The following is a 15721-nucleotide window of genomic DNA, read 5'->3' as shown; positions in this document are numbered from 1 at the left end:
GTAACATTCTGAAGATGTTTCAAAGTTCATTTTGGATTTTTTCCTTGAAATGTACGAGTTGGAATATTTCAGTAGTGTTTTGTCATAGTTTACCTTGTCACTGTTACATTCTCTTGATGTTTCTAAGTTTATTTTGGATTTTTTTTTCGTTGAAATGTAAGAGTTGGAATATTTCAGTAGTGTTTTGTCGTGGTTTACCTTGTCCCTGTTACATTCTCTGGATGTTTCAAATCTCAATTTGGATTTTTTTCGTTGAAATGTAAGATTTGGAATATTTCAGTAGTGTTTGTCTTGGTTTACCTTGTCACAGTTACATTCTCTTGACGTTTCAAAGTTCATTTTTGATATTTTTTTTCGTTGAAATGTAAGAGTTGCAATATTTCAGTATTGTTTTGTCGTGAAGATGTTTAATAGTTCTTTTTTTCGCTGAAATTTAAGAGTTGTAATATTGCAGTAGTGTTTTGTCGTGGTTAACCTTGTTACTGTTACATTCTGAAGATGTTTCAAAGTTTATTTTGGATTTCTTTCGTTGAAGTGTAAGAGTTGTAATATTTCAGTAGTGTTTTGTCGTGGTTTACGTTGTAACTGTTACATTCTAAAGATGTTTCAAAGTTCATTTTGGATTTTTTCCTTGAAATGTAAGAGTTGGAATATTTCAGTATTTTTTTGTCGTGGTTTACCTTGTCACTGTTGCATTCTCTTGATGTTTCAAAGTTCATTTTGAAATTTTGTTGAAATGTAAGAGTTGGAATATTTCAGTAGTTTTTTTGTCGTGGTTTACCTTGTCACTGTTACATTCTGAAGATGTTTCAATGTTCATTTTTTTTTTTCGCTGAAATGTAACAGTTGGATTATAGTAGTAGTGTTTTGTCGTGGTTGACCTCATCACTGTTACATTCTGAAGATGTTTCAAAGTCCATTTTGGATTTTTTTTTTGTTGAAGTGTAAGAGTTGGAATATTTCAGTAGTGTTTTGTCGTGGTTTACCATGTCACTGTTACATTCTGAAGATGTTTGAAAGTTCATTTTGGATTTTTTTTTCGTTGAAATGCAAGAGTTGGAATATATCAGTAGTGTTTTGTCGTGGTTTACCTTCTCACTATTACATTCTCTTGATGTTTCAAAGTTCATTTTAATTTTTTTTTTCATTGAAATGTAAGAGTTGAAATATTAAAGTAGTGTTTTGTCGGGGTTTACCTTATCACTGTTGCATTCTCTTGATGTTTCAAAGTTCATTTTGGATTTTATTGTTGAAATGTAAGAGTTGGAATATTTCAGTAGTGTTTTGTCGTGGTTTACATTGTCACTGTTACATTCTGAAGACGTTTCAAAGTTCATTTTGGATTTTTTTTTCGTTGAACTTAAAAGATTTGGAATATTTCAGTAGTGTTTTGTCGTGGTTTACCTTGTTACTGTTACATTCTCTTGATGTTTCAAAATTCATTTGGATTTTTTTTGCGTTGAAATGTAAGAGTTTGATTATTTCAGTAGTGTTTTGTCGTGGTTTAACTTGTCACTGTTACATTCTGAAGATGTTTCAAAAATCATTTTGGATTTTTTTTGCGTTGAAATTTACGAGTTTGATTATTTCAGTAGTGTTTTGTCGTGGTTTAACTTGTCACTGTTACATTCTGAAGATGTTTCAAAGTTCATTTTGGATTTTTTTGTTGAAATTAAAGAGTTGGAATATTACACAAGTGTTTCGTCGTAGTTTACCTTGTCACTGTTACATTCTCTTGATGTTTCAAAATTCATTTGGATTTTTTTTGCGTTGAAATGTAAGAGTTTGATTATTTCAGTAGTGTTTTGTCGTGGTTTAACTTGTCACTGTTACATTCTCTTGATGTTTCAAAATTCATTTGGATTTTTTTTGCGTTGAAATGTAAGAGTTTGATTATTTCAGTAGTGTTTTGTCGTGGTTTAACTTGTCACCGTTACATTCTGAAGATGTTTCAAAGTTCATTTTGGATTTTTTTTTGAAATTAAAGAGTTGGAATATTACACAAGTGTTATGTCGTAGTTTACCTTGTCACTGTTACATTCTCTTGATGTTACAAAGTTTATTTTGAATTTCATTCGTTGAAATGTAAGAGTTGAAACATTTCAGTATTGTTTCGTCGTGGTTTACCTTGTCACTGTTACATTCTGAAGATGTTTCAAAGTTCATTTTTGATTTTTTTTCGTTTAAATTTAAGAGTTGGAATATTTCAGTAGTGTTTTGTCGTGGTTTACCTTGTCACAGTTACATTCTAAAAATGTTTCAAAGTTAATTTTGGATTTTTTTTCGTTGAAATGCAAGAGTTGGAATATTTCAGTAGTGTTTTGTCGTAGTTTACCTTGTCACTGTTACATTCTGCAGATGTTTCAAAACTCATTTTGGATTTTTTCGTTGAAATGTAAGAGTTGGAATATTTCAGTAGTGTTTTGTCGTGGTTTACCTTGTCTCTGTTACATTCTATAGATGTTTCAAAGCTCACATCTGATGTTTTTCGTTGGAATGCAAGACTTGGATTATTTCAGCAGTGTTTTGTCATGGTTTACCTTGTCACTGTTAAATTCTCTTGATATTTCAAAGTTAATTTTGGTTTATTCTCATTGGAATTTAAGAGTTTGAATATTTAAGCTGTGTTTTGTCGTGGTTTACCTTGTCAATGTTATATTATCTTGATGCTTCAGAGTTCATTTTCGATATTTGATTTTATTTGAAATGTATGAGTTGCAATATTTCAGTATTGTTTTGTCGTGAAGATGTTTTATAGTTCTTTTTTTCTCTGAAATTTAAGAGTTGTAATATTGCAGTAGTGTTTTGTCGTGGTTAACCTTGTTACTGTTACATTCTGAAGATGTTTCAAAGTTTATTTTGGATTTCTTTCGTTGAAATGTAAGAGTTGTAATATTTCAGTAGTGTTTTGTCGTGGTTCACCTTGTCACTGTTACATTCTGAAGATGTTTAAATGTTCATTTTGGATTTTTTTCTTTGAAATGCAAGATTTGGAATATTTCAGTATTATTTTGTCGTGGTTTACCTTGTCACTGTGGCATTCTCTTGATGTTTCTAAGTTCATTTCGGATTTAATTTGTTGAAATGTAAAAGTTGGAATATTTCTGTATTGTATTGTCGTGGTTTACCTTGTCACTGTTACATTCTGAAGATGTTTCAATGTTCATTTTTTTTTTCGCTGAAATGTAACAGTTGGATTATAGTAGTAGTGTTTTGTCGTGGTTTACCTCATCACTGTTACATTCTGAAGATGTTTCAAAGTCCATTTTGGATTTTTTTTTTTGTTGAAGTGTAAGAGTTGGAATATTTCAGTAGTGTTTCGTCGTGGTTTACCATGTCACTGTTACATTCTGAAGATGTATCAAAGTTCATTTTGGATTTTTTTTTCGTTGAAATGCAAGAGTTGGAATATTTCAGTAGTGTTTTGTCGTGGTTTACCTTCTCACTATTACATTCTCTTGATGTTTCAAATTTCTTTTTAATTTTTTTTTCATTGAAATGTAAGAGTTGAAATATTAAAGTAGTGTTGTGTCGTGGTTTACCTTATCACTGTTGCATTCTGTTGATGTTTCAAAGTTCATTTTGGATTTTTTTGTTGAAATGTAAGACTTGGAATATTTCTGTAGTGTTGTGTCGTGGTTTACATTGTCACTGTTACATTCTGAAGACGTTTCAAAGTTCATTTTGGATTTTTTTTTCGTTGAACTTAAAAGATTTGGAATATTTCAGTAGTGTTTTGTCGTGGTTTACCTTGTTACTGTTACATTCTCTTGATGTTTCAAAATTCATTTGGATTTTTTTTGCGTTGAAATTTAAGAGTTTGATTATTTCAGTAGTGTTTTGTCGTGGTTTAACTTGTCACTGTTACATTCTGAAGATGTTTCAAAAATCATTTTGGATTTTTTTTGCGCTGAAATTTAAGAGTTTGATTATTTCAGTAGTGTTTTGTCGTGGTTTAACTTGTCACTGTTACATTCTGAAGATGTTTCAAAGTTCATTTTGGATTTTTTTGTTGAAATTAAAGAGTTGGAATATTACACAAGTGTTTTGTCGTAGTTTACCTTGTCACTGTTACATTCTCTTGATGTTTCAAAATTCATTTGGATTTTTTTTGCGTTGAAATGTAAGAGTTTGATTATTTCAGTTGTGTTTTGTCGTGGTTTAACTTGTCACTGTTACATTCTCTTGATGTTTCAAAATTCATTTGGATTTTTTTTGCGTTGAAATGTAAGAGTTTGATTATTTCAGTAGTGTTTTGTCGTGGTTTAACTTGTCACCGTTACATTCTGAAGATGTTTCAAAGTTCATTTTGGATTTTTTGTTGAAATTAAAGAGTTGGAATATTACACAAGTGTTATGTCGTAGTTTACCTTGTCACTGTTACATTCTCTTGATGTTACAAAGTTTATTTTGAATTTCTTTCGTTGAGATGTAAGAGTTGGAATATTTCAGTAGTGTTTTGTCGTAGTTTACCTTTTCACTGCTACACTCTCTTGATGTTTCAAAGTTTATTTTGGATTTTTTTCGTTGAATTGTAAGAGTTGGAATATTTCAGTAGTGTTTTGTCATGGTTTACCTTGTCGCTGTTACATTTTCTTGATGTTTCAAAGTCTATTTTGGATTTTTTGTCGTTGAAATGTAAGAGTTGGAATATTTTAGTGGTGTTTCGTCGTGGTTTACCTTGTGACTGTTACATTCTCTTGATGTTTCAAAGTTCATTTTGGATTTTTTTCGTTGAAATGTAAGAGTTGGAATATTTCAGTAGTGTTTTGTCGTGGTTTACCTTGTCACTGTTACTTTCTCTTGATGTTTCAAAGTTCACTCTGGATTTTTTTTCGTTGAACTGTAAGAGTTGATATATTTCAGTAGTGTTTTTTCGTGGTTTACCATGTCACTGTTACATTCTCTTGATGTTTCAAAGTTTATTTTGGATTTTTTTTCATTGAAATGTAAGAGTTGGAATATTTCATTAGTATTTTGTCGTGGTTTATCTTGACACTGTTACATTCTTATGATACTTCATTTCCAAGTGATGGGGTTTCCGTGGGTGGGGGATGGCGTGAACGCATAGACCTGTAGAGTGACTGTTTCTGTGAATGTGACTGTTTACATCAAGTGACTGTTTAATCAAGAGAATGTAACAGTGACAAGGTAAACCACGACGAAACACTACTGAAATATACCAACTCTTATATTTCAACGAAAAAAATCCAAAATGAACTTTTAAACATCAAAAGAATGTAACAGTGACAAGGTAAACCACGACAAAACACTACTGAAATATTACAACTCTTACATTTCAATGAAAAAAAATCCAAAATATACTTTGAAACATCAAGAGAATGTAAGAGTGACAAGGTGAACCACGACAAAACACTACTGAAATATTCCAACTCTTACATTTCAACGAAAAAAATCCAAAATGAACTTTGAAACATCAAAATAATGTAACAGTGACAAGGTAAACCACGACAAAACACTACTGAAATATTCCAACTCTTACATTTCAACGAATGAAATCCAAAATAAACTTTGAAACATCAAGAGAATCTAACAGTGACAAGGTAAACCACGACAAAAGACTTGTGTAATATTCCAACTCTTACACTTCGACAAAAAAAATCCAAAATGGACTTTGAAACATCTTCAGAATGTAACAGAGACAAGGCAAACCACGACAAAACACTACTGAACTATTCCAACTCTTACATTTCAATGAAAAACAAAATCCAAAATGAACTTTGAAACATGGAGTGAATATAACAGTGACAAGGTAAACCACGACAAAACACTACTGAAATATTCCAACTCTTATACTTCAATGAAAAACATCCAATATGAGCTTTGAAACATCTAAAGAATGTAACAGTGACAAGGTAAACTACGACAAAACACTACTGAAGTATTCCAACTCTTGCATTTCAACGAAAAAAATCCAAAATAAACTTTGAAACATCTTCAGAATGTAACAGTGAAAATGTAAACCACGACAAAACACTACTAAAATATTCCAACTCTTACACTTCAACGAAAAAAAAAAAATCAAAAATTACCTTTGAAACATTTTTAGAAAGCAACAGTGACAAGTTAAACCACGACAATAAAATACAGAAATATTCCAACTCTTACAGTTCAACAAAAAAAAATCGAAAATGAACATATAAACATCAAGAGAATGTCACAGTGACAAGGTAAACCACGACAAAATAATACTGAAATATTCCAACTCTTACATTTCAAGGAAAAAATCCAAAATGAACTTTGAAACATCTTCAGAATGTTACAGTGACAAGGTAAACCACGATAAACACTAATGAAATATTCCAACTCTTACACTTCAATGAAAAAATCCAAAATGAATTTTAAACATCAAGAGAATGTACCAGTGACAAGGTAAACCACGAGAAAAACTACAGAAATATTCCAACTCTTACATTTCAACGAAAACAAATCCAAAATGAACTTTTAAACATCTTCAGAATGTAACCGTGACAAGGTTAACCACGACAATACACTATTGAAATTTTCAAACTTTTCCTTAAAACTAAAAAAAAAAAAAATCCAAAATGAACTTTGAAACATCTTCAGAATGTAAGAGTGACAAGGTAAACCACGACCAAACATTACTGAAATATTCCAACTCTCGCTTTTCAACGAAAAAAAATAATCAAAAATGAACTTTGAAACGTCTTAAGAATGTAACATTTACAAGGTAAACCCCGACGAAACACTACTGCAATATTCCAACACCTGCATATAAATGAAAAAAAAATCCAAAATTAACATTGAAATATCTTCAGAATGTAACACTAACAAGGTAAACTACGAGAAAACACTATTGAAATATTCTAACTCTTACTATTCAAAGAAAAAAAAAATCCAAAATGAACTTTGAAACATCTTCAGAATTTAACAGTGACAAGGTAAACCATGACAAAACACTACTGAAATATTCCAACTCTTACATTTCAACGAGAAGAATCCAAATTGAACTTTGAAACATCAAGAAAATGTAACAGTGACAAGGTAAACCATGACAAAACACTACTGAAATACTCCAATTCTTACATTCCAACGAAATAAATCAAAAGGAATTTTGAAACCTCTTCAGAATGTAACAGTGACAAGGTAAACCACGACCAAACACTACTAAAATCTTCCAACTCGTACATTTCAACGAAAAAAAAATCCAAAATGAACTTTGATATATCTTCAGAATGTAACAGGGACAATGTAAACTACAACAAAACACTATTGAAATATTCTAACTCTTACATTTCAACGAAAAAAAAATCCAAAATGAACTTTGAAACGTCTTCAGAATGTAACAGTGACAAGGTAAACCATGACAAAACACTACTGAAATATTCCAACTCTTACATTTCAACGAAAAAAAAAATCCAAAATGAACTTTGAAACGTCTTCAGAATGTAACAGTGACAAGGTAAACCACAACAAAACACTATTGCAATATTCCAACACTTACATTTCAACGAAAAACAAAATCCAAAATGAACTTTGAAATATCTTCAGAATGTAACAGTGACAATGTAAACCACAACAAAACACTATTGAAATATTCTAACTCTTACATTTCAACAAAAAAAAAAAATCCAAAATGAACTTTGAAACATCTTCAGAATGTAACAGTGACAAGGTAAACCATGACAAAACACTACTGAAATATTCCAACTCTTACATTTCAACGAAATAAATCCAAATAGAACTTTGAAACATCAAGAGAATGTAACAGTGACAAGGTAAACCACGACAAACACTACTGAAATATTACAACTCTTACATTTCAACAAAAAAAAATCCAAAATGAACTTTGAAACATCTTCCGAATGTAACAGTGACAAGGCAAACACCTACAAAACACTACTTAAACGTTCAAACTTTTAAATTTTAAGGAAAAAATCCATAATTAAATTTGAAATACCATCAGAATGTCACAGTGACAATATAAACTCCGACACACTACGATTCGAGTATTCCAACTTTTGTAATTCAATGAAAAAAATCCAAAACGAGCTTTGAAACATCAAGAGAATGTAACAGTGACGAAGTAAACCAGGACAAAACACTAATGAAATATTTCAACTCTTAAATTTCAACGAAAACAATCCAAAATGAACTTTGAAATATCATCAGAATGTATCAGTGACAAGGTCAACCAGGACAAAACACTACTGAAATATTCCAACTCTTACATTTCAACAATAAAAATCTATAATGAACTTTAAATCATCTTTAGAATGCAACAGTGACAAGGTAAACCATGACAAAACACTATTGAAATATTCCAACTCTTACATTTCACCGAAGAAAATCCAAAATGAACTTTGAAACATCTTTAAAATGTAACAGTGACAAGGTAAACCGCGACAAAACACTACTGAAATATACTATCTCTTACACTTCAACGAAAAAAATCCAAAATGAAATTCAAAACATCTTCAGAATGTAACAGTGACAATATAAACCGCGGCAAAACACTGCTGAAATAAACTAACTCTTATATTTCAATGAAAAAAAAAATCCAAAATGAACTTTAAAATATCTTCAGAATGTAACAGTGACAAGGTAAACCACGACCTAACACTATTGAAATATTCCAACTCTTACATTTCACCGAAGAAAATCCGAAATGAACTTTGAAACATCCTTAGAATGTAACAGTGACAAGGTAAACCGCGACAAAACACTACTGAAATATACTATCTCTTACACTTCAAGGAAAAAAATCCAAAATGAATTTCAAAACATCTTCAGGATGTAACAGTGACAATATAAACCACGGCAAAACACTACTGAAATATTCCAACTCTTACATTTTCACGAAAAAAATCAAAATGAACTTTGAAACATCAAGAAAATATAACAATGACAAGGTAAACCACGACAAAACACTACTGAAATATTCCAACTCTTATATTTCAATGAAAAAAAAAATACAAAATGAACTTTGAAACATCTTCAGAATGTAACAGTGACAAGGTAAACCATGACCAAACACTACTGAAATATTCCAACTCTTACACATCAGCGAAAAAAATCCAAAATGAACTTTTAAACATCAAGTGAATGCAACAGTGACAAGGTAAACCATGACAAAACACCAATGGGGGGAGTGGCCACAAAACGTTAAGGGGTGGGGCGAGGGGGGGGCCTTCTGTGTCTCAAGCTCGCAAAAAAATTCAGTCCAAAAAAAGTATTTAAAAAATGGGGGGAAGGGTGGGGGGGGGGCAAAAAGTTGGGTGGAGGGGGAGGGGACCCTTCAGTGTCTCAAGTGTGAAAAAACAGTATTAAAAAAATTGGGGGGGGGGTTCAAAAATTTTTGGGGAGGGGGAGCCCTTCTGTGTCTCAAGCTCGCAAAACAAGTATTGAAAAAAAATGGGGGGGGGAGTTGGGAGAGGGAGGCCTTCTGTGTCTCAAACATGCTAAAAAAAGTATTAAAAAAATGGGAGGAGGGGCCTAAAAAAGTTGGGGGAGGGGGGCCTTGGGGGTTGGGTTATGGGACCTTACAACACTGTTCAAATTGTACTTCTAAGTTATACTGAACACAGTCGAGAACCACCCAAATAAAAAATATTACATAACATAACCAACATAACATAACATAACATCAACATAGCATAACAACAATAACCATGAAACAACACTGTTCAAATGGTACTTGTGTATCATAATGAACACAGTCGAGAACCACCCAAATAAAAATATTAAATAACATAACTTAACATCAAAATAACCATGAAATAACATCAACATAACATAACAACAACAGCCATCAAACAACATAACATAACATTTAATAGCCATTTAAATGGCTATTAAATGTTGTTTAATAGCCATTAAACAACATTAATATAAATATTCCAACTCTTATATTTCAACGAAAAAAAAAATTTCAAAATGAACTTTGAAACAAATTCAGAATGTAACAGTGACAAGGCAAACTACGACAAAACACTACTGAAATATTCAAAGTCTTACATTTCGACGAAAAAAAAAATCCAAATGAACTTTGAAACACCAAGGGAATGTAACAGTGACAAGGTAAACCACGACAAAACACCACTGAAGGGAGTGGCTCACAAATCGTTACAGTGGTGGGGCGAGGGGAGGCCATTCTGAATCTCAAGCTTGCAAGAAAATGTAACAGTGACAAGGTAAACCATTTACAAAACACTACTGGGATAGGCAATGCGGGGGGGGCAACGAAAGTTAAGTCGAAGGGGAGTTGGGACCTCTTCAGAATGTCTCAAGTGTAAAGAAAACAGTATTAAAAACTAATTGAGATGTGGCGAGGGTCAAAAATTTTTAGCGGGAGGGGGAAGCCCTTCTGAATGTCTCAAGCTCACAAAACAAGTATTGAAATATAAATGGGACAGGGGAGTTGGGAGAGGAAGGCCTTCTGAATGTCTCAAACATGCTACAAAAAAGTATTAAAAAATGGAAGGAGGGGCCTAAAAAAGTTGGAGGAGGGGAGCCTTGACGAGGTTGAGTTATGGAACCTTACAACACTGTTCAAATTGTACTTCTAAGTTATACTGAACACAGTCGAGAACCACCCAAATAAAAAATATTACATAACATAACCAACATAACATAACATAACATCAACATAGCATAACAACAATAACCATGAAACAACACTGTTCAAATGGTACTTGTGTATCATAATGAACACAGTCGAGAACCACACAAATAAAAATATTAAATAACATAACTTAACATCAAAATAACCATGAAATAACATCAACATAACATAACAACAACAGCCATCAAACAACATAACATAACATTTAATAGCCATTTAAATGGCTATTAAATGTTGTTTAATAGCCATTAAACAACATTAATATAAATATTCCAACTCTTATATTTCAACGAAAAAAAAAAATTCAAAAAGAACTTTGAAACAAATTCAGAATGTAACAGTGACAAGGTAAACCACGACAAAACACTACTGAAATATTCCAACTCTTTCATTACAATGAAAAAATTCAAAATGAACTTTGAAGCATCTTCAGAATGTAACAGTGACAAGGTAAACCACGACAAAACACTACTGAAACATTCCAACTCTTACATTTCAACGAGAAGAATCCAAATTGAACTTTGAAACATCAAGAAAATGTAACAGTGACAAGGTAAACCATGACAAAACACTACTGAAATACTCCAATTCTTACATTCCAACGAAATAAATCAAAAGGAATTTTGAAACATCTTCAGAATGTAACAGTGACAAGGTAAACCACGACCAAACACTACTGAAATATTCTAACTCTTAAACTTCAACGAAAAAAAAAAATCCAAAATGAACTTTGATATGTCTTCAGAATGTAACAGTGACAATGTAAACCAAGACAAAACACTATTGAAATATTCTAACTCTTACATTTCAAATAAAAAAAAAATCCAAAATGAACTTTGAAACGTCTTCAGAATGTAACAGTGACAAGGTAAACCACAACAAAACACTACTGAAATATTCCAACTCTTACATTTCAACGAAGAAAAAAATCCAAAATGAACTTTGAAATATCTTCAGAATGTAACAGTGACAATGTAAACTACAACAAAACACTATTGAAATATTCTAACTCTTACATTTCAACGAAAAAATCCAAAATGAACTTTGAAACATCTTCAGAATGTAACAGTGACAAGGTAAACCATGACAAAACACTACTGAAATATTCCAACTCTTGCTTTTTAACGAAATAAATTCAAAAAGAAGTTTGAAACATCAAGAGAATGTAAGAGTGACATGGTAAACCATGACAAACAATACTGAAACATTCCAACTCTTACATTTCAACAAAAAAAAATCCAAAATGAGCTTTGAAATATCTTCCGAATTTAACAGTGATAAGTTAAGCCACGACAAAAAAATATAGAAACGTACAAACTCCTCTTCCATTTAAAAGAACAAATCAAAAATGGACTATAACACACCATCATAATATAACAGTTACTAGGTAAAATAAGACAAAACACTGTTGAAGTATTTCAACTTTTATAATTTAATTAAAAAAATCCAAAACGAGCTTTGAAACATAAAGAGAATGTAACAGTGACGAAGTAAACCAGGACAAATCACTACTGAAATATTACAACTCTTACATTTCAACGAAAAAATCCAAAATGAACTTTGAAATATCATGAGAATTTAACAGTGACAAGGTAAACCACGACAAAACACTACTGAAATATTCCAACTCTTACATTTCAACAATAAAAATCTATAATGAACTTTAAATCATCTTTAGAATGCAACAGTGACAAGGTAAACCATGACAAAACACTATTGAAATATTCCAACTCTTACATTTCACCGAAGAAAATCCAAAATGAACTTTGAAACATCTTTAAAATGTAACAGTGACAAGGTAAACCGCGACAAAACACTACTGAAATATACTATCTCTTACACTTCAACGAAAAAAATCCAAAATGAAATTCAAAACATCTTCAGAATGTAACAGTGACAATATAAACCACGGCAAAACACTACTGAAATATTCCAACTCTTACATTTTCACGAAAAAAATCAAAATGAACTTTGAAACATCAAGAAAATTAACAATGACAAGTTAAACCACGACAAAACACTACTGAAATATTCTAACTCTTACATTTGAATGAAAAAAAAATTCAAAATGAACTTTAAAACATCTTCAGAATGTAAGAATGACAAGGTAAACCACGACAGAATACTACTGAAATATTCCAACTCTTACACATCAACGAAAAAAATCCAAAATGAACTTTTAAACATCAAGTGAATGCAACAGTGACAAGGTAAACCATGACAAAAAAGGGGGGAGAGGCCCAAAAAAGTTAAGGGGTAGGGCGAGGGGGGGGGGGGTCTTCTGTGTCTCAAGCTCGCAAAAAAATTCAGTCCAAAAAAAGTATTTAAAAAATGGGGGAGGGCTGGGGGGGGGGGGCAAAAAGTTGGGTGGAGGGTGAGGGGGCCCTTCAGTGTCTCAAGTGCGAAAAAACAGTATTAAAAAAATGGGGGGGGAGCCCTTCTGTGTCTCAAGCTCGCAAAAAAAGTATTGAAAAAAATGGGGGGGGGGGAAGTTGGGGGAGGGAGGCCTTCTGTGTCTCAAACATGCTAAAAAAAGTATTAAAAAATGGGGGGAGGGGCCTAAAAAAGTTGGGGGAGGGGGGCCTTGGGGGTTGGGTTATGGGACCTTACAACACTGTTCAAATGGTACTTGTGTATTATACTGAACACAGTCGAGAACCACCCAAATAAAAAATATTACATAACATAACCAACATAACATAACATCAACATAGCATAACAACAATAACCATGAAACAACACTGTTCATATGGTACTTGTGTATTATACTGAACACAGTCGAGAACCACCCAAATAAAAATATTAAATAACATAACATAACATCAAAATAACCATGAAATAACATCAACATAACATAACAACAATAGCCATCAAACAACATTAACATAACATAACCACCATATCATAACATAACCATGAAACAATATTAACATAACATAACAACAATAACCATCAAATAAAATTAATATAACATAACCATGAAGCAACATCAACATAATATAATAACATAACTTAACATCAAAATAACCATGAAACAATATCATCATAACATAACCATCAAACAACATAACATAACCAACATTACTGTCCGCTACTAAACAGTACTATAAACAGTAAATAACAGTACTGTCCGCTTCCTTTAATTAACACTATAAGGGAGTACTGTGCGCTTGTATGGCGGGGGGACTGTGCGATACTTATCATTATAGCTACACTACTAATGTACAGAATAATTCCGTGTTTATCGTGAATAAATACGGAACGAAATTCTTTTTGCTTGTCTTTTTATTTGAATTTACAACATATTCTTTATTATTTTGGTTTCCGTTTACCGTTACTATTCGGAAAACGCTAGGTTAGGTTATCGAAGATCCAAGTATGTAAGATTCAAGGGAGTTCTTGTTCCTTAATTGCAAAGTTTTCCTTTTAACTTCTTCCTATTGTGCTTTTTCAATTTCAGGGAAGAAAAAACACTTACTGGACTCTTTCCAACTAGTTTTTCACTTCCAATACACAAACTGTACATAAAATCGTAATTTTATCAAAGAAAGAGCTCATTGCTTGCCTCTACGTTAAAAAGAAAATCGTCAGTCGGATATCAAAAGGATGTATCTCCATAATTCTAAAATTTCAGAGGAGCAAAAAGAACCTAACAAATTTTAATTTCCCCTCTGAAAACCGTAAAAAAAAATGGTTTGATATGTAATGATTTTACATATCAATCTGCTTTTATTTTACGGTTATCGGAGGGGAGATAAAAATTTTTTGTGGTTATATCCTGCTCTTCTGAAAATTTACAATTATGGAGATACGTCCTTTTGATACCCGACTGACAAAATATATTGGTATTGTTGGAAAAAAACGTCCACATTCATGCGCAACAAGCTAATGCAAGTATAAGAGTGTTTCTTTTGATGCGACAATGTAAAATACCGGGGGCATTAAGGGTTTGAAATCTCAAGGAACAGGAGAAATTAAGAGCAAGCTAAGAGTAAGCATTGAGTGACTATCGGATAGTTGAAGCAACTCCTTTGGGTAAAGAGAGAACCCGCCAAAACCTCTTAATTATCCTAAGTGAAGTCACATCTATATTCGTGTATTTTGAATAGATATTAATTAGTTTATTTTGTTATTATATTATATTTTACCATGGTTATCTGGCTTTTTCTCGCAATAAATTAAGCTATATCCTAAGACGTTAGTAAACCCCACTGTATTTCAGTATGTGAGAAATGTTAGGAATAAAATGAGTGATACCTAATTTTCTCTCCAGCGTCAGCATTTCCATCAATGTCGCAGCGATACAAAGGTTTACTTGGGTCATGTTCGTCAAATTGGCCAGCAGTTTCACACAAAGATTTATGGAGTTGGAATTGCAATATATGAGCTACAAAATATCTAAGAAACAAAACGACTTTATTAACGGTAGTTAGTAGGGCTCGAAGAGACACTAAAGAAATACAAAGAAGTGATTTGTACGGTTTCAAATTAACTACCTTTGGGACTCAGTTTGGTGTTTTCTTGTACTAAATGTTCAGAGATCGATAAAAGTAATAGTGCTAAGCCTAAATGAGTAACCATCAAGGAAATTTTGAAAAATTGAAAGAAACAACGATTATTCAAGAAGATATCGTTTTTCAGTTAAAAAGGAACAAACAAAGCAATCAAAGTCAAATCCCATTTATCCTGTTGCTTGATAGTATAGAAACATTTAAAATAAATATGGTCAGCTACTAAACAAAATGGTAACACAGTAGGCTATTAAATTTTAAAATACTTGGTCTTACTCAAGAACCTAATAGGCTATTGAAGAACTAGTAGTTTTCATTGAATAAGATGGAAAATAGGTTATAGTATTTACGTAATCATGTATGTGAATATATTTCAGTACCAATTTGATTCACTTGTGCTAAAACTATTAGAATGTATGATCAAACGTTTGTGATAAATTAATATATTCAAGTCAAGCAGCATATGAAACGGAAGCAGTAGCTGATCCAGGGAGGTGAAGAGAGCGACTGCCCCCCTTGGCTTGGGCAAAGTTCTATTATTAGATTAATGTAACTTGCGAGATCAACGCTTGGATCAAAGCATGTTTGAAAACGGTTTGACGAC

At 32.1% G+C, this 15721-nt stretch overlaps 1 protein-coding gene across 1 annotated transcript in view; it reads right to left on the bottom strand.

Moving 5' to 3' along the window:
• Positions 1–15721, bottom strand: part of LOC148939355 (angiotensin-converting enzyme-like) — a 402696-nt gene that overhangs the window by 31521 nt on the left and 355454 nt on the right. The window contains exon 23 of the mRNA XM_089107028.1: positions 14864–15004. Within this exon, the coding sequence (XP_088963154.1) occupies positions 14864–15004 (141 nt within the window). The remainder of the gene's footprint in view (positions 1–14863; positions 15005–15721) is intronic.

The sequence above is a fragment of the Artemia sp. Qi Xiang Cuo genome, chromosome 21, assembly GCF_049724085.1.
Source record: "Artemia sp. Qi Xiang Cuo chromosome 21, ASM4972408v1, whole genome shotgun sequence".
NCBI classification, from domain to species: Eukaryota; Metazoa; Arthropoda; class Branchiopoda; order Anostraca; family Artemiidae; genus Artemia; species Artemia sp. Qi Xiang Cuo.
This window is presented reverse-complemented; position numbering and strand designations above follow the sequence as displayed.